This window comes from Bos indicus, chromosome X (genome assembly GCF_029378745.1).
Source record: "Bos indicus isolate NIAB-ARS_2022 breed Sahiwal x Tharparkar chromosome X, NIAB-ARS_B.indTharparkar_mat_pri_1.0, whole genome shotgun sequence".
Taxonomy (NCBI): domain Eukaryota; kingdom Metazoa; phylum Chordata; class Mammalia; order Artiodactyla; family Bovidae; genus Bos; species Bos indicus.
In genome coordinates this window covers 4,129,550-4,152,431 of record NC_091789.1, presented here as the reverse complement: position 1 = coordinate 4,152,431, position 22,882 = coordinate 4,129,550, and the positions used below count along the sequence as shown (strand labels likewise).

Below are 22,882 nucleotides of genomic sequence, written 5' to 3'. Positions count from 1 at the left end.
AATTGATAAGAGCTGTTTTCTTAAACTGCTTTATTTCTGCTATCTTTGTACAACATGAGAACTATGTTTTATTGTTCCCTTGAAAGTGAAAGTGTTTGTTGCTCAGTCTTATCTGACTCTTTGCGACCACATGGACTGTAGCTCACCAGGCTCCTCTGTCCATGGAATTCTCCAGGCAAGTCTACTGGATTGGGTTGCCATTCCCTTCTCCAGGGGATCGTCCCAACCCAGGAATCGAACCTGGGTCTCCTGCATTGCAGGCAGATTCTTTACTGTCTGAGCCAGCTTATGGTGAAATAAATAAGTTAAATTTTTTAATACAAATTCTTCTCTAACACATTTGAATAAGCTGAGCATCCAAATCATTTCAATCAGTCTTTCGCTGCCTTGAAAAAGTAAGATGCCCTTTAACCTGGGAATATTAAATCAATTTATATCAAATTATAATCAATGCAGGAAGAAATATAAGAAAAAGAAGTCTAAGAAGAGCAGAAAAGATTCCAGTGACTCAAGTTCTAAAGAGTCCCAAGAAGAGTTTCTGGAGAATCCCTGGAAGGATCGATCAAGTAGGTTCTTCTGATAGAGTTTGACTTCAGAACAGATAAAACACTGAATTAACTGATTAGTCAAAATGTGAATATGTTTCTGAATATCTTTCCTGCAGAGCCTGAAGAGCCCTCAGATTTGATTGGCCCAGAGGCTCCCAAAACACTTGCCTCTCAAGATGATAAACCTCTAAAGTAAGTAGGAGCATGTTTATAATCTCTGAAGTGCCTTCCCAAAAGTATGGTCCTAACTTACTCTTCCAAGTATATCTTTCACTACTCCCTTATTTAGACCCAAAGTTTCTGTGCACTTTCACCTTCTTCCTCCAACATGGCTTCCCTTCTTTTCCCAGTCCTGGTTTCTTCGTTAACCCCAATTCCTTCCTGTTAAAATCCTTAACATTTCTCAAAGCCCTTTTCAAAAGGAGGGGCATGTGCTGATTCCCAATACCTTCCCTCTACAGGTAGGTGTGATTCCTACCCCTCTTTAATTCTTCAGTACTCACAGCATTTTCTTTTGTGCATTGTAATATATATTCTACATTGTATTAGTGTTATATCCTTATTAATGTATAAATTCCACAAGAACAGAGATTATTTTTACTGTATATTACAAGCTTTGAGTTTAATAGATATGAAGAATTTAGTGAATTGAATGAAGGGGTGGTAGTTTTTGTTTTTTGTTTTAAAATTTTTTTCTTCAAGTGTACTAGGTCTTAGTTGTGGGATTTGGGGTTTAGTTCCCTGACCAGGGATCAAACCCAGGCCCCCTGCACTGGGAACATGGAGTCTTAGCTACTGGACCACCAGGGAAGTCCCAGGATGGCAGTTTTCAAAGTCCCCTTGAATGAAAGTTAATAGAGAACTGTTACTGTATAGCATTATTATTGGCCATAAGTTTTAAAAATATGTTAATTTGAGATATATTATTTCTCTGCTTTGTATTTAAAGGGAAAAGGAATTCACTGGAGGCAGAAGCAATAAAGACAACAGCTGTAGGGAAAATTGATCCATAATTGTAAACCATGAATATATGCTCACTAACATCAGTCCTTTTATTCTTCCAAAGTATCTCTGCATTTCTGGGTTAGTAATATAGGTCACAGTGCAGTGTTCCCTAATTAAATTAAGGTAGTTTACATTAGGCTTCCCAGCATGCTGCCCAGTAACTGTTATTCCTACTGTTTTCTGAGAGAAATGATTTTTGTGCTTTCTTTTATAATGAACCCTTTCTTAATTCTATATTACTTTGTAGCTATGGCCATGCTCTGTTACCCGGTGAAGGTGCAGCTATGGCTGAATATGTAAAAGCTGGAAAACGTATCCCACGAAGAGGTGAAATTGGCTTGACAAGTGAAGAAATTGCATCATTTGAATGTTCAGGTTATGTAATGAGTGGTAGCAGGTATGTTCATTAAGTGCCCATTTCTAACGAAAAGTAGAGTATAAATGTTGGTTTTTTATTGGTTTTATTGGTATAAATATAGTTGTCTAAAATTCCAGGTAGGTATGCAACTCAGTTGTATCTCCAGCGTCAAAGAATTAGTCTTTCCAGTGTTGTTTTCTCATTCATAGTTTGATACAGATAGTTTATTTTCTGGAGGAGATAGTTAAATTTGGTTACTTATCAGTGCCGCATGAGCAATGTGGCATTCTGGTAGTTAAAAAAGCATTTTCATAAGACAGTAAAAGTTTCTGAGTTTGCCTGTAGTTCTCTGTGGAGAACATGGACTCTCTAGTCCTCTGGATACTGAGAATGAAGAGTGAAAAAAGATATGACAGAGGTCAGTTTCAGTGTGAGAAAAGGAATATAAAATGGGGAAGAAAAAGCAAAATACCAGGAAGAACAAGGAGAGTGAACTAATAGGGTTTCAATACCAAGATCAAGCTGAATTTTAAAACTTCATAAACTTTTAAAAGTGGGCAAATATTTGCAGGACCCCTGAAGCATCTTCAGAATCTTGGAATTCTGAGGACTGACATTTGAAAACATTATATCTAAGAACCAATAAGACAAGAAAAAGAAATGAGAGGCACAAAAATTGGAACAAAGGATATAATACTGTCACTTTTTGTGAGTGATAGAAAATCCTAAGAAATCCTCAGATGAATTATAAATAACAGGAATGTTTAACAAATGGTTAGATATAAAGTTAATACACAAAAATCAATTGCATTTCTGTGTACCAGCAACAAACAACTAGAAAATATAATTAAATGAAAGGAAAACATTTATAACAGTATCATCAGAGAATATGAAGGACTTAGGAGTAAATCTTAACAAAAGAAGTCTAAGATCTTTATAGGAAAAACTATAAAACACTGAGACATTTAAGAAGACCTAAATAAATGGAGAGATACCATGTTCATGAATAGGAAGGCAATACTGTAGAGTTATCAGTTCTTGCAAAATTAAAATGTTAGACTAAAGGGCCAACAGTAGTCATCTCATTTCTGAAGAAGAGCAGGAAGGTGATTTTTCCTACTGATATGAGGGTTTATTATGAAGCTTGCAGCACTTCACAAAGAGTGGGGAAACAAATGAACTGTTCAGTGGAATAAAATAGAGAGCCTGGTAGAGTTAATTCATGTATGGAACTTCATTACATGAAAGAGCTGCTTTCTCCAATCAGTGGGGAAAGAAGGAACTAGGCAGTAAATGGAGCAGGAAGAAAGTGGTCACCTGTATGGAGAAAAATGAAAGTAGAACCCTTTATCACTATATTTAAAAGTCAGTGCAGGTAGATTATGGACTTAAATGTCAAAAACAACTTCATTACTCTTAGTATAGAATATGAACAGATATCTATTAGATCTTGGGGTGGGGAAGTATTTCTTAAAGAAGACCAAAAAATGCACCAACCACACAATAATATATTGATAACTTTACCTGAGATAAAAGCAACAACTTTTGTTCATCAGAACATCTTAAAATAAGTGAAAAGACAAGTTCCAAGCTGGGATAAGATCTTGTAATACACACAACTGATAAAGAGTCAGTACAGAGAGTATTTAAAGAATTTCTGTAAACAAAAGGAAAGTGAGAAAATTACACAAACAGGCATTTGTCAGAATAAAAAAATATATGGCTACACATAAAAAGATGTTCATGATCTTGTTCAGATCATGAACTCCTTATTGCCAAATTCAGACTTAAATTGAAGAAAGTAGGGAAAACCACTAGACCATTCAGGTATGACCTAAATTAAATCCCTTATGACTATACAGTGGAAGTGAGAAATAGACTTAAGGAACTAGATCTGATAGACAGAGTGCCTGATGAACTATGGATAGAGGTTTGTGACATTGTACAGGAGAAAGGAATCAAGACCATCCCCAAGAAAAAGAAATGCAAAAAAGCAAAATGGCTGTCTGAGGAGGCCTTACAAATAGCTATGAAAAGAAGAGAAGCAAAAGGCAAAGGAGAAAAGGAAAGATATACCCATTTGAATGCAGAGTTTCAAAGAATAGCAAGGAGAGATAAGAAAGCCTTCCTCAGTGATCAGTGCAAAGAAATAGAGGGAAACAATAGGATGGGAAAGACTAGAGATCTCTTCCAGAAAATTAGACATACCAAGGGAACATTTCATGCAAAGATGGGCTCCATAAAGGACAGAAATGGTATGGACCTAACAGAAGCAGAAGATATTAAGAACAGGTGGCAAGAATACACAGAAGAACTGTACAAAAAAGATCTTCACAACCCAGATTATCACGATGGTCTGATCACTCACCTAGAGCCAGATATCCTGGAATGTGAATCAAGTGGGCCTTAGGAAGCATCACTACGAAGAAAGCTAGTGGAGGTGATGGAATTCCAGTTGAGCCATTTCAAATCCTAAAAGATGATGCTGTGAACGTGCTGCACTCAATATGCCAGCAAATTTGGAAAACTCAGCAGTGGCCACAGGACTGGAAAAGGTCAGTTTTCATTCCAATCCCAAGGAAAGGCAATGCCAAAGAATGCTCAAACTACCACACAGTTACACTCATCTCACACACTAGTAAAGAAATGCTCGAAATTCTCCAAGCCAGGGCTCAGCAATACGTGAACTAAGAACTTCCAGATGTTCAAGCTGGTTTTAGAAAAGGCAGAGGAACCAGAGATCAAATTGCCAACATCCTCTGGATCATCGAAAAAGCAAGAGAGTTCCAGAAAAACATCTATTTCTGCTTTATTAACTATGCCAAAGCCTTTGCCTGTGTGGATCACAATAAACTGTGGAAAATTCTGAAGGAGATGGGAATACCAGACCACCTGACCTGCCTCCTGAGAAATCTGTATGCAGATCAGGAAGCAACAGTTAGAACTGGACATGAAACAACAGACTGGTTCCAAATAGGAAAAGGAGTACGTCAAGGCTGTATATTGTCACCCTGCTTATTTAACTTCTATGCAGAGTACATCATGAGAAATGCTGGGCTGGAGGAAGCACAAGCTGGAATCAAGATTGCCAGGAGAAATATCAATAACCTCAGAGATGCAGATGACACCACCCTTATGGCAGAAAGTGAAGAAGAACTAAAGAACCTCTTGATGAAAGTGAAAGAAGAGAGTGAAAAAGTTGGCTTAAAGCTCAACATTCAGAAAACTAAGATCATGGCATCTGGTCTCATCACTCCCTGGGAAATAGATGGGGAAACAGCGGCTGACTTTATTTTTTGGGGCTCCAAAATCACTGCAGATGGTGATTGCAGCCATGAAATTAAAAGATGCTTACTCCTTGGAAGGAAAGTTATGACCAACCTAGACAGTATATTGAAAAGCAGAGACATTATTTTGTCAACAAAGGCCCATCTAGTCAGGGCTATGGTTTTTCCAGTAGTTATGTATGGATGTGAGAGTTGAACTATAAAGAAGAATTGATGCTTTTGGACTATGGTGTTAGAGAAGACTGTTAAGAGTCCCTTGGACTGCAAGGAGATCCAACCAGTCCATCCTAAAGGAGATCAGTCCTGGGTGTTCATTGGAAGGACTGATGTTGAAGCTGAAACTCAAATACTTTGGCCACCTGATGCAAAGAGCTAACTCATTTGAGAAGATCCTGATGCTGGGAAAGATTGAGGGCAGGAGGAGAAGGGGACGACAGAGGATGAGATGATTGGATGGCATTACGAACTCAGTGGACACGGGTTTGGGTAGACTCTGGCAGTTGGTGATGCATAGGAGGCCTGGCATGCTGCAGTCCATGGGGTCACAAAGAGTCTGACATGACTGAGCAACTGAACTGAACTAAACTGAAAAAGATGTTCATAATCATTGGAAATGGAAATCAACTTATGGACATATGGTTTTACACCCATTCAATAGAAGTTCAAAGTTCTAACAACTGCAAGCATTTGATAGGATGTGAGTCTATAGGATCTCTTAAGTATTGCTAGTGGTGGTATACACTGGTAACAACCATTCTGGAAAACAGTCTGATGTTGTCTTGGAAAGTTGAGCATTCACATAGTTTATGACCCAGCAATTCCATACCTGTGTACCCAAGAGGAAAGACTTTCCCATGTACCAGGAGATGTGTATATGGATGTTTACTACAGCGTTATTCATATAGCACTTTCTGTTCCAGATCACTTCCTCTACTCACTATACCCTGAGCAACCTAAATACAGTGTCATCTCCTTGACTCCTTGACCTGCCACTCCCCCACCTTCACACTAACCTGAAATGAGTCTCCCCTCTTCACCTTACTCAGTTTGCTCTGTTTTTCTAGGCATAGTTCAAGCTTCATCTGTAATTGATTGTGTAGGTTTGCGTACATACACATAAAAGCAGCAGGTTTTCGTGAAGTTTTCCTTCTAAATAAGCAGACCTTTTAAAGATGATCTAAGAGTTTCCCTCTGCCTCAGAGCCTATGCTTTCCTGATTTGGCCCTTGGGCTAAAATCCCTTCTTTCTTTTCTGTGAACTGCTACTGGATTCTAAGGAAGTTAAATCCACCCACAAAACATCGAAAGATTCAGTTGTAGATTTAAACCTAGTTCTTTTGATTATAGGATAAATTAGAACTCTGAAGTTCTACCAGCTAGATGACAACTTAAATCTTATCTGTCCTACTATCAAGTCTGCATTACCACTTAGGAAGTTTAATAATTTGCCTGTTTGCTTTTCTTACTGGAAACATCAGAACTAGACTTATGCCCTTAGAATTTGAAATTAATAACTCACTCTATTGACAGAACCTCAGAGATCATTATTTACTTACTAGAAATTAATCAAAGGACATGTCAGCAGATAAAATGAATGATCCTTGGAAAATCTAACCCATTAGAGAAAGTTTCTATTTGTCAGCATTTTAAATTGACCACTCTGTATTAGGAAAGGATTAGTGAGGAAGCACTATGAGAATAACTACTGAGAAATTAAGCCAAAAATACAATTATCTCCAGGCATCGCCGAATGGAAGCTGTGCGTCTGCGAAAAGAGAACCAGATCTATAGTGCTGATGAGAAGAGAGCCCTTGCATCCTTTAACCAAGAAGAGAGACGAAAGAGAGAAAACAAGATCCTGGCCAGTTTTCGGGAGATGGTATACAGAAAAACTAAAGGGAAAGAGGACAAATAAGGATTTTCTGATTGTTCATCAGACGTTTTTAACAACAAAAAAGAAAGTTTGGGTTCCATATATACACACGCAAAAAGATTATGATCTGAAAAAGCTTTACAGTGCTACTGTGCCTTCTATTTAATTCTTTCAGTCCTATAAAAAAGCTGCGTATTGATATAACTTTAGCAAGCTCTTTGGGTTATTTTGGATTAACCAAAACAACTTTCTGGTTTAAAAATCCAAATTATGAGTGAAATTCTACTGTGTTGGGGGAGGAGGCATTGAGAGAGAGTGCTGGTGAAATGAGGAACTGAACTCTTAACATTATGGGACAGTGCTGCCACGAGTTCTACATGATGCCCACCCCAAATGAACTTGTGGAAGTTAATCATTCCTCTGTGTTGATACAGGAGGCCACTTTTGTTAACAGAAAGAAGGCATGGCTGAAAAAAAGCAAATCTAGAATTGGAAGATTGACTTGTTTATTACAATATGCTGTCTGCTCTGGAAATAATGTATTTTGATTTTAGTCCCTACCTCCACCCCCAAACCAACCAACAGACCAAACAGCAAAGTCTAACCCATAGACTTACTGAATTGAAAATGTAAACATTAAGTTTAAAATTCCTAACAGGTTACTTAAGAATGGCTCTTTCAAATATAAATATTGGGAAGTCTATTGTGTAAATGTAAGTACATTATTTCCATCTGAACTGTGTTTAGATCATTATTTGAACATTGTAAATGAATAGGAATCAATAATAATCTTGAGTTTAATAAGGAAAAATATAATGAATCATTGCTTTAACTTCATTATGTCATAAGGATGAAGATAATGTGATATTAAAAATTTTTAAAGTCTGTACTTCATTTCATTTTAAACATGCTTAAACTTTTCAGTTTCTTTTTTACATCTGTCATTCAGGTTAACTTCTCACTTTATCACTTTTTTTGGCTACTATTGACTTTTGACTTTGGGAAAAATGAAAAATTCTGGGACTGTGAGATCATGATCTTTTTCTTCCCTCCTTTTGTTCAAGTTTAGTTGTTAAGACATAGGAGGGAAGTGGGAAGGGGATAATAGAAGTTTTGGCTGTTTTTGTTAAGGTTGTTTTGAACTGCATTATTATGTGCCTAAGATAAGTATAAATTATCTGAATGATGGGGAATTTCAGACTCTGCTGTTACAAAAGACCCTCTCCCCTTATAAGCTAACTTCCCAGATGACTCAGATGGTAAAGAGTCTGCCTGCAATGCAGAAGACCTGGGTTCGATCCCTGGATCAAGAAGATCTTCTGGAGAAGGGAATGGCAACCCACTCCAGTATTATAATAGTTGAAAGGTTTTTTTTTTAAGTTTTAAAACAAAACAGTGAAAGTATACTTGATATACTTTATTAAAGTATAGATAAAAAGTTTACTACTTAACATACATTCTAGGAAAATGTCTACCTTTAACCCACAATTAATGAACTAAAGAGCCAGTTGGCACGTGGCAACATTTATGATGCCTGAATTTGAAGTGATTGTGATCTATCATCATTGTTGCCTAGCCTAATACATCTGTTCTTTGCAAAAGTTGAAACTAGGTCCCAAATTTGTGAGTCATAATCTGTCCATTTCCCTGTGTAATAAAACATAATTTTTATTTCCCATTTAAAAATTTTATTCTCAGGAATTCCCCGATAGTCCAGTGGTGAGGACTCTGTGCTTTCACTGCTAAAGGCCCAAGTGCAGTCCCTTGTCAGGGAACTGAGATGCCACAAACTGTGCAAAAGGGGGCCACATTTTTTTAAAATTTTGTTCTCTAAGAACATTAGTTTTTGTTACTAGTTCCTAGAGACTGAATGGGGTTGTTCTCTGATTTTCATTCAGTAGGCAAGGTAGTTTAAATGCAACAGTTGTTAAAAACTTCTTATTTTGTATTGGACTATAGCTGATTAACAATGTCATGATAGTTTCAGGTGGACAGCAAAGGGGCTCAGCCATACATAAACATGTATTCATTCTTTCCCAAATTCCCCTCCCATCCAGCCCGCCACATAACGTTGAGCAGAGTTCCCTGTGCTGTACAGTAGTCCTTGTTGGTTATCCATTATTAAATATAGCAGCATATATGTGTCAATTCCAAACTCCCTAACCCTTACCCCCATCCTTCCCCCTAAATGTAACAATTTTGTGATATGTGAATATTATGGATGTCCATTGGATTCTCCTGTATCCTCCACAGAGTAGATACTCAATAAATGCTTATTGAGTAAGTGAAAGAAAATATATTAATTTATTTCAGAATTTTATCATATCTTTCATTAAGATTTTTTCAGGAAAGATCTGCCAAAGAATAGCTTCGGTAGCATATTCTTTGGGAAAGAGGAGGGAAGAATAAAATGGCTAAGAGTGTTTTATTTTCAGCCCATTAGAGTTACTGCTTCAAACTGTGTTTTAGTCACTTGAGCCATAAGTCAAATGGGAGGGCTGTTGTAATTGAAATATATTTTTTTGTTCTCCAAGGAGACTTACCTAGTTCTCCCACCTCCTCACCTGTTGCTCTGATAAGATTTTCCCTCCTTTTCAATTTATTTCACAAATGTAACAGTTGAAGAAGAAGAAAGAAAAATTACCCACAGTTTTACCCCATCAATTGTCTTTAGTATTCTGTGTTCCTTTCCAGTGCTTGTCTACCTAAATACGTATTCTGATATACCTATAAGTAATCACTCATAATTTTGTCTTTGATGTTTAAGATATTACAGCCAGGCAAGACAGCTTCACAGACATGGTAGGAAGAAATGATCTGGTGTGAGAATGGAAGAAGGCCATAAATAGTAAGGGTGGTGATTGAACCTTCCCTGTTTCATCAAGCCAACCCTCAAGCCACCCTGGTGCCATCACAGTTGTGACGCTGTCTTGTGGCAGGCAGCATGTCCAGTTGCAGAATTTCAGAATGTATTGTTTAACAATGAGGCTTAACTTGCATTAAATAAAGACAACTGTGAGTAGGCAAACCCTTCAGACTGGTTATATTATGAGCTGTAGAACTGTTGCCATTTTTCTGTTCCCCGGTTGTGCCCATGAAAGAGGTATGTTCAGGTTGGAGACTCAGGCTCAAATGGGGGAACAAAGAGCCAAGGACCAATCTCAGTTTGGTCTGACAGGTGAATTTTATCTACTCCCTAAACTCAGCTTTTGTATCTGAAAGACTCTGAGCGATACAGACAGTGACGGGAAAAACCTTTTAGAAAATAGAAGACAACTTAGTGGTTACTCTGCTAATGTAGTGGAAGTTGCCAACTGGAAAATGAATGCAAAGAAAAACAATGCAGCTAGATTGTATGCCACAAATTTATTATTCAATAAATATTCTGTGGTTTGATGTACAGTATCATATTTTTAATATGCTCTGATTAGAAATCTCCTAAAATATTCTGGAAGATTCCAATACTGTTGAATTGGAAGATATTTGGATTCATTAAAACATATTTGGCCTCAATAATGTCCCTTAGCCATTTTTCTCGAAAGCGAATTTCTCCTGGTCTGCAGAGGAGGAAAAACAAACACAACAAAAGCTTTTAAAGGGAAACAAAACACTGAGCCAGGGATCCATTGATTCCCTGTTTACTCTGTTACATTCCTAGTGAGCAAAATGCCTTTTGGGGGTGGAGGCAAAGATTGTCTCCATTCCTTAGGCCCAGTCAATAAAAGGGTGAGTTTATATGTAAAGATTCTGTAAGAGAGCTGCTGTACAAAGAAAAGGAATTATTGAATATTATTTATGAGTGAGTTCCATGTGATTGTGAAGTTTCCCATTGAAACGATAGACGGGACCTCCTTTGGCCGCACCTTACTCCAGCAACTAACCTCAAGTTGTTAGTCACTGAAAAGCAAGACATTACAGATAAAATCCATTTTCTAGAACAAAAGCAGATTCTTACTTTCAGCCCATCTTAATGGAGTAGGTGGTCCAAAGAAGAAAAGTGACCATTACATAAATTATCTGTCGCTGAGGGCTTCCCAAGGTAGCTCAGTGGTAAAGAATCTGCCTGAAATGCAGGAGACTCAGGTTCAATCCCTGGGTTGGGAAGATCCCTGGAGAAAGATTTCCCAGTATTCTTGCCTAGGAAATCCCAAGGACAGAGGGGTCTGGAGGGCTACACTCCATGGGGTACACTCCATGGGGTTACAAAAGAGTGAGACACGATGTAGCAACTAAACAACAGCAACAACAAAACAGGCCTGCTGGCTTCTTGGAGTGTGATGACCTTGTCCTACTACCCTTTTAAAATCTCTAAATTTTCTTTACCTGTGAACTAATGAATGGCCCTCAAAGACATAAGAGACATCAATGGGTGTGTCCTAAGAGAAAAAGACAACTGTCAGCCAAGACCAGTCATACCAACTCATGATTCTTTACATTGCTATATGTATCCACAAGTATACTCTTTAATTTCTAGAATTCATCTTCCCTGTGAATTGGAGATCTGTGGGTGGTAGTTGTCACTTCAAACCTGTGTTCCCCCAAAAGATCTTTTAGGCAATAAATACTTTAAGAGTCTCCACAAAACTGAAAACAAGTCAGGGGAGGCTGTGCTCTCATTACTAGGAGCATGAGGAAGTCATGTGCCTTCTTTACGTGGTCCAGTTTACTCAGTCAACAGAACCAACTTACCTTGTAGGGACAGCCTAAGAATGAAACCATATAGATTAACACGGTTCAAAGACATTTTAAAATGTCTTTTACAGTTATAATTCTGTCTCAGTGACCCCCCATCCAGTGTCCCCTCCAAAATTATACTTGGAATTCTGAGCCAGGCTCTTGCTCAGCCCCAGGTCTTCTCTCTTCATGGTCTCATGTACCTCCAGCAGTCTCCCTTTCCAATCTTAGAGCTTGCCAGTTAGCAAGATAGCTGATGGTAGACTGTATGACCAGGAGAAATGAGAACTCCTTGTAGTCTACCTCTTTAGATCACTCCAGGTTCCAGACTCTCCAAATAGGTAAGTTTGTACTAGGATAGGATAAATATAGGACATGGTTGGCTGACTATGGTGTGGTCATCCTTAGAGTCAGGAGAGCCTCAAATAGCTTGTGAAAGGATGAAGGCAAAGGGGAAGTAACACTTTTATGTCTCCTGTATTCCAGACATGGTTAGTACCACCCTGGTTCTAAGGATCCTAACCCTGGACTCATGGGTGTCATTTGGACTCCTTTCACAGCAGCTGTCAGCATATTTCATATTCACAGTCAACCTAGTGGTGACAAGCAGTCATTCCTTCAAATACTCAGTGGCAGCTATTTGCCAGGTCTTGTTTTACAGCAGCACCAAAATCCCTGCCTTCGTGGAGCTTACATTCTGGTGGGGTTGCAGACTATAACAAGGTAAGAAATTACATAGACGATCGGAAGATGGTAAAGTATTAGGGAGGGAAGGAGGGTTTCAGTCAGAAGGAACAGCAAGTACGGAAGCCCTGAGGTGGGACTCTACCTGGCTTATTTGAGGAGTAGCAAGATCAGAGTGGCTGGACCAGAGTAAGTGAAGGGGCAGGGGTAATAGGAAAGCAGAAATAACAAGGGACCAGATCACACAAGGGCTGTAGGCCCTCACTACTCAGGGTGTCGTCTGTGGATCTGCAGCATCAGCAGCTCCTGGGAGCTTCTTAGTAATGCAGAAGCTCAGACCTGCTGAATCTGAATCTTCCTTTTAACAAGATCCCTGAGTAATTCACATGCATTTTGAAGTTGGAGAAGCATGTTGGAACATTCGAGGTGTGACATAATTTCATTTTTCCAAGACTCCCTCTGGCTAGCTGAAAAGAGACAGGATGTGGGTAAAGGTGGAAGCAGACTGGCTAGACTGGCTAGAAGGCTATTGAAATAACTTCGGTGAGGGATGATGGTGTCTTGGCCCAAGGTGGTAGAGGTGCAGTGGGAAGAGAGGCTTGAATTGAGCACCTACTTTGAAGGTAGGGCCAATAGGATTTCCTAATGGATGTGACTGAAAAAGAAGAGTCAAGGAAGATGACAAGGATTTTGGCCATCAGCTGAGATGAGGAAGGCATAGGTCAGACTTTGAAAGGAAAATCAGAAGTTCAGCTTTGGATACAGTAAGGGAGATGTTTAAATATCCAAGGGACAGAAGTCTGGTCTGGAGACAGAAATTTGGGAATCAAGCTAGAGGTGAGGCTTCCCTGGTGGTGTAGTGGTTGAGAATCCTCCTGCCAATGCAGGGGGCACAGGTTCGATCCCTGGTCCGGGAATATTACACATACTGCAGAGCAACTAAGCCCATGCACCCTAGGCCTGTGCTCCGCAAGGAGAAGCCTGCACACCACAATGAAGAGTAGCCCCTACTCACCACAACTAGAGAAAGCTCACACATAGCAACAAAGACCCAGTGTAGAAAAAAATCAATGTTTTTAAAAAATAAGCTAGAGGTAGCATTTAAAGCCAGGAGACTGGATAAGACTGTACAAGAAAAGAGGCTAGAGAAGATACCCAAAGGCTGAGTTTCAGGACATGCAAACATGAAGAGGTCAGTGAGAGAAAGAGAGCAGAGGACCAGTAGAGTAAACTGTGGTCAGTGAGGCAAGAGGAAAACCAGGAGAGAATGTTGTTGTTCTAGAAGCCAAATGAAACATTTCACAGAGGAGGGTGTGATCAGTGATGGCAAGTGCTACAGCTGGGCTCCACCAGATTGAAGACAGAAATATGACTGTTCAGTTTCACAAGGAAGGGGCCATCAATGGCCTTGACATGCGAAGTCTGTTCTCATTGAAGTCTCACTGAAGGGAACAGGGCAGCCAAGGAAGCGCTTACCAGAGGTTTGTTTTTGTTGACCTTGATGGTGAAGTACACACTGGCAGTGATTTGGGCTATGGGTCTCCGAGCAGTTGGGATGCTCCACCGTACACAGTAGATGTAGTAGAAGCTGTGAAGCACATCTTCCTTCCTTAAAAACTCTGTGTAGTGCTCCCAGCGGCCTTGATACTCCCAATTCTATTTCACAGGGGAAAAGAAAAAGCACACAGAGGAAGAAAAGCAGACTTCTGTTCAAGTCCTCTCAGCGCACCCCACCCTTTTTGGCACTAGGGACCAGTTTCGTGAAAGACAGTTTTTCCACGGCCAGGGGGGTGGGGATGGTTTGGGGCTGATTCAAGTGCGTTACATTTATTGGGCACTTTTATTTCTAATCTAATGCTGCCACTGATCTGACTGGAGGTACCTTCCGGTCTGTAGCCTGCATGTTGGGGACCGCTGCGATGAAGGTAGCACACAACAGTAGGGATTATAGCCCCACTTGTGGAATCCATTTCTAACCTTTTAGACCGGGGTTCAAACTACAGTCAACTCTCACTTATCTCCAAGGGTAGAGGAGAGAAAAGGTGGAGCTAAAATGGGAAATAAGCTAGTATTGCAGACATTGCTTGAGATTGGACTTTGGAGCACAGGGGCTCACACTCGGGTGTGTGTACATACACACTGCATGCATGTCCACAGTGACTTCCTTCCGGACCCTTACTTGGAAGGCGAGTTTGGTTAATTGGCAAATTAGAAAGTGCTTAGGACATGTGTTCTGCTCACTCCAGGAGACCTAAATGTGTGACTAGGAAGTAATGAGGCTGGGACTTCCCTGGTGGTCCAGTGGGTTAAGACTTAACCTTCCAATGCAGGGGAATGCAGGTTTGATCCTTGGTCGGGGAGCTAAGATCCTACGTGCCTCGTGGCCCAAAACATAAGACATAAACAATATTGTAATAAATTCAATAAAGACTTTTTAAAAAATAAAAGGAAAGTGATGAGGCTGATCTCATCACCTGTTTGGGAAAACCAGACTCACTTCATTGCAGCCCTAAGTGGTAAGTAAAATAAGGTTAGAAAAGGAATAGGTCAGGATCATCCAGATGGCTTGGAGAAGTTTCCCCCTCCAAAGCACACACCTTAATAACACCTCAGGTCCACACAAGTCACGTTGCACCCTTGAGCCTTAGTACCAGGCCTTGAAAGCCGGAGATATTCATCAAGTTCAACGAAATCCCCTTGCTCTGGCTGTTGGGGCACAGAAAGCTTCCAAATTGGAAAAGATCCTAAATTAAGATGAAGGTCCACAGAAGGACAGGAGTAGGATTTTCTAACAATCCCAGTGATATCTATCAGAAGAGAGTTTGGGAGGAGATGGTAAAAAACTTCAGGCCGCCTTTAAAAAATAAATATTGGGACTTCCCTGGTGGTCCAGTGGTTAAGAATCCATCTCCCAATGCAAGGGACGTGGGTTTGATCCTTGATTGGGGAACTAAGATGCCACATGCTGCAAGGAACCTAAAGCCTGTGCGACTGCATGCCACACAAAGAACCTGCATGCTGCAACAAAGACCCAGGGCAGACAATAATAAAAAGAAAAACTATAGGCTGGCCTTCTGCCTCAGCTGATTTTATTTCAAACTTATACCCAATTGGCTGTTAGAGTTGGCCAGAGAGGAACATCAGACTCTAAATTTCTTGAGATCAGGTCTGTGTGTTCTTACATAGATCATTATTCCTTTGAATTAAGGAGTCAACAGTCAACCCTATGAGGACCATTGGAGCATGCCTTTTATTTTCAACCTTTCTGTGTTATACTTGATACACTTTTTTAGGCCTAATGTTTAATGTCACAGATGGTCTCTGATGGTCCAGTGGTTAAGACTGTACTTCCAATGCAGGGGGTATGGGTCCAATCCCTGGTCAGGGACTAAGATCCTACATGCCTCTCAGCACAGCCAAGATTTTTTTAAAAATAATCTGTCACACAGTCACAGGCTCTATAGCATTGGAGTGGTCCCTAAAGATGATCTAATAGAGCCCCTCGCTTTGCATATAAGGATCCTGGCACCTAGAAATAGCAAAGGACAAACAAAACAGCTGGGACTGGGACCCAGGCTCCCAGGCAGCCAGCTCAGTGCTCTCTCCACCCCATCAGATGTCTCAGCTCTAGGATATTCTAAAGCGGGTTTAGACACAGTAAATTCAGCTGTCTCCATCAAGCCAATCTTCCCATTTTTATCTCTATGCTGTGAGTGTGTGTTATCCCATGTTTTGTCATTTTTACATAACATTGCTTTATATACTCACTTCCAGGAAAAGAGTATTTCATTGTGCTATTCTGCCATGGATGGCTTAGACAATTACATACTATTAGACTCAAAATCAACATGCACCTGGAAGTATATGCACAAAACTGTTATCCCTGGTAAGTGACATCTGAGGGAGTAGAACTGGATTTTGTGTGGTTAGAAGGGGGTTTTCATTGTCTACTTTGTGTCAGTGAGCAAAAAGCTCACTGAGTTTTTTTTTTTAATAATGATATCTTAATTTTATTATGAAAATATTGTAAGTGTGTGATAGGCATGAAGGGTTTTCCAGGTTTTCTTGTATAAAGAACTTCTTTGTGTATTTTTGGGACTTCTTGGTGGTCCAGTGGTTAAGACTCCATGCTGCCAGCACTGGAGGCATGGGTTCAACCCCTGGTCAGAGGACTAAGATCCCACATGCCGTGAAGTGCACCAAAAGATAAAAATAAATTAAAAACAATTTTTTTAAAGAACTGTTTTGTGTGTTCTTGTTACCACATTGCATTGCTGAAGAAAATAAACCAGTTATGCCCACTGGTAGTGTATAAGTGTACCTGTTCCCTCCCCACAAACACACAAGCCTTCTGATACCAGATTGAATCATTCTTATTCACATTGTAATACCTTAAAATCTTTTGAATTTGCACTTTTCATTGATAGTAAACTGTATTATTTTTGGCATCAAAAAGGACTCTTCCTATTATGGTGAGAAAAGTATATCAGATAGACTTACAGTCAAAACTTCATTTTGCTGATTAATCAGAAAGACTTTGGACAGATCGCCCAAGCTCTCTGACCCTCAGGATTCATCATCTGTAAAATGGGTACACTGAGGTACCTATACCCAGGTTTGTTGTGAGGATTAAATGAGATAATGCATGTGAAGTGCTTAGCGGTGCTTGGCACATTGCAGTGCTCGCTCAGTAAATGGTAATAACTCCTAATTTGCCATCCCCTGGTGTGTGGTGAACTCTAAGAAATCTTCAGTAAGCTTGAGAAAGTGCTCCATTAGAAATGCCTGGCACTTAGATGGTAGACTTTACTTCTAGAGCTTGCTGCATTAGTAGGACTGGAAATGGTGGTTTTATGTCAGGAGTTACATAGAGCTTCTAGCTTTTCCATCACCTTCTACTTTCTAATTTGTCTGTGTCCTCACAACAGTCCTACCAATGAGTAAGACAAATACTTTGACTTAGCTTTTCATCTGTGAAGAAATAATGGCACAGAGAATAAATCTGTTCATATATTCAACACATATTTATATACCCTGGTGACTCAGCTGGCAAAGCATCTGCTTGCAATGAAGGAGACCTGGGTTCGATCCCTGGGTTGGGAAGATCTCCTGAAGAAGGGAACAGCTACCCACTCCAGTATTCTGGCCTGGAGAATTCCATGGACTATACAATCCATGGGGTCGCAAAGAGTCGGACATGACTGAGCGGCTTTCACTTTCACTACTATGTACCTGACCTTTCTAAGGCCTGGGGACATGACAGTGAACAAAAATCTCTGCCTTCATGGACCATGTGTTCTGATGGCGGATAAAAGGCAATAGGGTAAATAAAATCTAATATCCTAGATAGAGCTGAGTTCTGATGGGAAAGAAATAAGGCAGAGGAGAAATGGGTGCAATTTTAAATCAGGTGGCGGGGAAAGGCCTCTGAGCATAAGGCATCTTAACAAAAACCTGAAGAGAGGGAAAACATGACCCATGAGAGTAGATCTCAGGGGAGAGGGAACAGCAAGTGCAGAGACCCTGAGGTGGGAGCATGCCTGGCAGTTGAACTGCAAGTACAACTTGAGTGAGAAAGGTGACCAGGGAGAAGGTGGTAGGTGATGGGGTCTGAGCAGTCAGTTGGGAGGAGGTGGGGATGGAGACTCGGATCACATGGGGCCCTGCAGCCCAGGCAGGACTGACTTTTAGCCTTTTACTCGGGACCAGTAGGATCTCCAGAGGCACGTTCTCCTGCTTGTTCTCTGTTCCATTCAGTCTGATTCATAAGCCCTGGGTGCAGCAGGCAGAACCTTTGGCCCAAACCCAAGTGGGAGATGTTCTCCGAGTGGGAAGGCCCAAGGGGAACCAGAACTTTGCACCATTTGTCTTCATTGTGTTCCTGGTCCCCTTGCAATGGCAACAACACGACTGGATCACAAATGGAGGGTGTGGAGTCCCGAACCCCTGACCTTTCCTCTTTCCCACTTGACTGGGGCCTCCCTGGGGCTGGGAAAGTGCCCTTAGGCCAGAAGGCTTGGATGGACTGACCAGAGGAACAGACACAGCTGGACACTTCTTCCAGGCTCCAGAAGTTTGCCTCCACCAGTTTCAACTGGTTTCTCTTCCAAGGAAATAGAGCAAGTGGGGGTTTCAGACCAGTCTTCTTCCTCCACCCCGCCAGTACGCAAAGCAACCCAGGGCCTTCTCCCAAGAGCTGCCAGGATAAGCCCCACAAATAGGTCAGAGCCAAGACCAGGAGGAAAAAGAAAAGGAGTTAGGAGCGTGTGCATCTGACTGTACAGTGAACACATTCCAGAGCTAAGGCAAAACGCCTTGTGATCTCTCTACATCCCCTCTGTTAACGTGAGAACTCTAGAGCTGGGACTACAGAACCCCTGTTTTTAGAGAGGCATCTCCCTCCTTAGAAGGGCTTCCCCAGTGGCTCAGTGGTAAAGAATCTGCCTGCCAATGCAGGAGATGCAGGTTCGATCCCTGGTTTGGGAAGATCCCCTGGAGAAGGGAATGGCAACCCACTCCCATAATCTTGCCTGGGAAATCCTGTGGGCAGAGGAACCTGGTGGGCTACAGTCCACAGGGTCGCACAACTCAGACACAGCTTAACAACTAAACAACAATTCCTTCTTAGGCCATTAGGCCCCCATTTAGGGCAGTGGCATGGGAAAATTGCTTAGCTGAGAATATCTGATTTTCTTAGGGAAGTGTACGGTGAAGACAATACAAACACTGGGAATACGATTGTGCTGTTCACCTTCAAAGACTATCCCATCTTGATTTGGAAATCCAGATGAGACAGTTTTTATTTATTCAAGTCGCCTGTGGTATCATCACTTAGGCTTTCTAGCAGGACTTCCAACTTTTCATCAAACAGGAGCCTTTGTGTCATTCTTCTCCCTTGTGTGCAAAGCTGGAGTGGCCAAAGAACTTACCAAAACAAACTCCTCAACTTGTTGACGGCCCTTTTCTTCTGTGAACTCACCATGGGTGATCCAATCGATATTTTTGATGGGGTTTTCAGCTTCTGCAAACAAAGTATGAATGTATTAGTTACTTCCTAGTGAAGCATTACCTAATGAGACCACAGGCACCCAGACAGGTTTACTACCTTCTGCAGATTTGACAGCAGCAGTGATGGCATCTTTGGCTAAAGTTAGAGCTATTTTTGTTATGTCTTGAGGATCTTCTGTAGCCATCGCCTGGCTTGTAGAACCTTTATCCTCATTTGCTTCCTTCTCAAATTTGACATTTTTGGTCACATTCATTTTCTTTTCACTGGAAAAAGAAACTCAAGAAGTTACTTTGTGTGTGTGTGTGTGTGTGTGTGTGTGTGCGTGCATGCCTGTATAAACTCATCTTAAGTACAGACTATCTCTTGAAGAATCACAAGACACAGGAAACGGTTGTTGCCTCTAGAGAGGGTATTAGGTGTTAGAGTAGGAGGGGTCTCTCAGTTTACCTTCTGTGCCTGGATGCTGAGATCCCCTATTCCTGAAAACCAAGGATTTTCTGATTCTCATAACCATGAAGACTTAAGTCAAGGAAGGTGTAGCCAACTGATTCCTAACTTCCTTATAGTTCTAACAGTACTGATTTCTAGTTGAGTCTTTATTAGAACTTCAACCCCCAGGTTTCCCTGGTGGCTCAGTGGTAAAGAATCCACCTGCTAATGCAAGAGATGTAGGTTCGATCCCTGATCTGGGAAGATCCAACATGCCACGGAGCAACTAAGCTCCTGTGCCACAACTATTGAGCCTGTGCTCTAGAGCCCAGGAGCCGCAACTACTGAGCCCATGTGCTGCAACTACCAAAGGCCCTAGAGCGGGTGCTCTGCAACAAGAGAAGCCACCACAATGAGAAGCCCGTGCTCTGCAACAAAGAAGAGCCCCCACTTGCGGCAACTAGAGAAAGCCTGTGCAGCAACGAAGACCCAGCACAGCCAAAAATAAATAAATAAAATTATAAAACAACAACAACAACTTCAAACCCCGCTTTAGGCTACTGAGGGCATGTGGCTCTTTGAAGATAAAGTGAATTAAAAGGATTCGAGGCAGTACAGTAGAGGAGGAGTTTGCTTTTCAGTTTTTTTCCTCTTGGATTTTACAGATATGCAATTATCTGTCAGAAACTACCTTTTCTTTTGCCATCTCTTTCCCTGCAATATATAAGTGTTAGCTTTGGGTAACACTTCCAGAAAAATGGAAGGGAAACAAGACAGTGGCTTCTTTTGCTTCAGGCTTCAAGGGGTGTGCTTTTTGGTGTGGCATCAGTAAGTATGATGCTGGCTCAGAGCTTGAAATTTGTTAAGAAAATATTTGTCTGCCATAGGGTCGCTAAGAGTCAGACACGACTGAGTGACTTCACTTTCACTTTTCACTTTCATACATTGGAGAGGGAAATGGCAACCCACTCCAGTGTTCTTGCCTGGAGAATCCCAGGGACGGGGCAGCCTGGTGGGCTGCCATCTATGGGGTCGCACAGAGTCGGACACAACTGAAGTGACTTAGCAGCAGCAGTTCCTATTTTAGTGAGATGTTTGTGTGTGTTAGTCACTCGGTCGTGTCTGACTCTTTGCGACCCCATGGACTGTAGCCCGCCAGGCTCCTCTGTCCATGGAATTCTCCAGGCAAGAATACTGGAGTGGGTTGCCATTCCCTTCTCCATGGGATCTCCCCGACCCAAGGATCAAAGCCACGTCTCCTACATTGTAGGCAGATTCTTCACCATCTGAGCCACCAGGGAAGCCTAAGATGTTTGTAAGAGATAATTAAAATTTCCCAAGTGTGTTTAACACTTATCCAGATTGTGGAAATTAGTTATCATGACTGTGAAGGGTTCATCACAGAGCTAGAAGTCTTTGCACATTTTCCATCTTTTTCCCTTGAGTCTTGGAGTCTTTCTTTCCCTGCTATGCTGAAGTCTCCTCACTGAGGTGTACTCACTTCTAGCATAGTTATAAACCCCCTGCAGGCAATCCCTGCTTGGCCAGTGCTGCCTGAAAGTGGCTCTCTCGCTCCTAAGGGAGCTATTTATTTCTCTATAAATAAATAAAATCTTATGCCTTCTAGGCCCACTGTCCCCACCTCCCCTGCTCTCCAGCCGGGAACACTGAACTGCCAGGACTGTAACAGTGGGCTGTCCACGCCCTCTGGCTTCCAGGCGGTGCCACACAATGGGGAGATCAGGCTGAAAGAAGGAAAGTGAGCTCCAGGCAGGTATTCCCCGGGGCTCTCTGCCTCCCGGGTCACCCCTGACTGGCTGCATGGAGGAGGTGGCCACCAGTCCCAGGGCAGCTTGCTCACTTCTCAGGCTGGTGAGGGTAACCATCCTCTCCCCTCAATGTCATGGCCCCACTATTACCAGCCCCGAGGAGCCATCCCACCCTCCTTTCCCTACCCTTTGCCAATAGCTTTGTAAATATCCCCTTGACTTAACCCTTCTCTCCGACTTTCTGTATGCCAGCAGTTTCCCCACTGGGGCCCTGAATCATAAAAAGGACTCACGTGAACCAGGAAGCCAACCTCACCCCAGGCCATCCAGCTCCACAGCCTGCCTCTTCTCCACCCTGCCCTCCTCCCTCCCCTCCACGCTTCACAATGAGTGATGACCTCATCACTGTTAGCCTCTTTCAAGAAGGTCATCCTTTGTTCCCTTTCTGGATGTCATCACTGGTCCCAGACTGTGGTGGGTGCTGTACTAGGCAACCCAGCTCCCCTGGGTGCAGTGGAGGGGTGGACAGGGTCATCCTTTGGGGGAAAACGGAATCTTCCCAGGCAGCCCATCCCAGAGTGAGGAGGGACTGAAGGGTCGGGGTAAGGGTGTCTGGAGGCCCTTAGCCCTCGAGAACTGGCTCTCCCACCCTGAGGCCTATGCCAATTTGGCCAAAGCAGTTTGTCATAAAGCCCATCCAGCAATGTGATCCCTCAGAAAACAGCCCATTTGGCTACCTGGTCATTTGGTGACTTGACTTTCAGTAAATTGCCTCTTGATGAATTTACTGGAAGCCAAATCTGTGCCCTTCAAACCCACCAAATTAGCAGGGGCCTTGTCTATAGAAGGACCCCAGGAACCCTGTGCTCCAGTGGGGAGCAGGGCTCAGGAGGCAGTTCCCATCTTATCCTTACATGCCTGTGGACCACAGACCCAAAGCCTCCCTCCCACCGCCCTCTTCTAGCCCTTTCTCTCCCTCCCCTTCCTAATGAGAGGCCAGAAGCCAGAATGGCTATGAAGGCTTGGGGTCAAGTTTGAGGTGTGAGTGACAAATGGGGAAAACAAGGGCAGGCCCCTTTTGCAGAGCCCTCCCACCCTTCCTAACCCTCAATACCTGAGTGACCGGATCCTCGGATCCTGGATCCTCGTATGAAACGGCAGCGGCCCAGGAAGCCTCAGAAAGAGTCGCTGGGCAGCTTTTCCCCAGGCTTCCCGGCTGGAATGTTTACATGTGCTACCAGGGCAAC

The 22,882-nt window shown here is 42.1% G+C and overlaps 2 protein-coding genes across 2 annotated transcripts in view; one reads left to right on the top strand and one right to left on the bottom strand.

The window, feature by feature from the left end:
* Positions 1-14,085, top strand: part of NKAP (NFKB activating protein) — a 22,559-nt gene extending 8,474 nt beyond the window's left edge. The window contains exons 6-9 of the mRNA XM_070784688.1: positions 457-566; positions 665-740; positions 1,801-1,950; positions 6,938-14,085. Of these exons, the coding sequence (XP_070640789.1) occupies positions 457-566; positions 665-740; positions 1,801-1,950; positions 6,938-7,112 (511 nt within the window). The 3' untranslated portion in view covers positions 7,113-14,085. The remainder of the gene's footprint in view (positions 1-456; positions 567-664; positions 741-1,800; positions 1,951-6,937) is intronic.
* On the bottom strand, positions 10,418-22,882 carry AKAP14 (A-kinase anchoring protein 14). Its single transcript, XM_070784689.1, has 6 exons — positions 22,750-22,882; positions 19,534-19,700; positions 19,358-19,449; positions 13,905-14,084; positions 11,394-11,446; positions 10,418-10,627 (listed from the first exon to the last, which is right to left on the bottom strand). The coding sequence occupies exons 2-6, from the start codon at positions 19,688-19,690 to the stop codon at positions 10,498-10,500; spliced, it is 612 nt and encodes a 203-aa protein (XP_070640790.1). The 5' UTR covers positions 19,691-19,700; positions 22,750-22,882; the 3' UTR covers positions 10,418-10,497.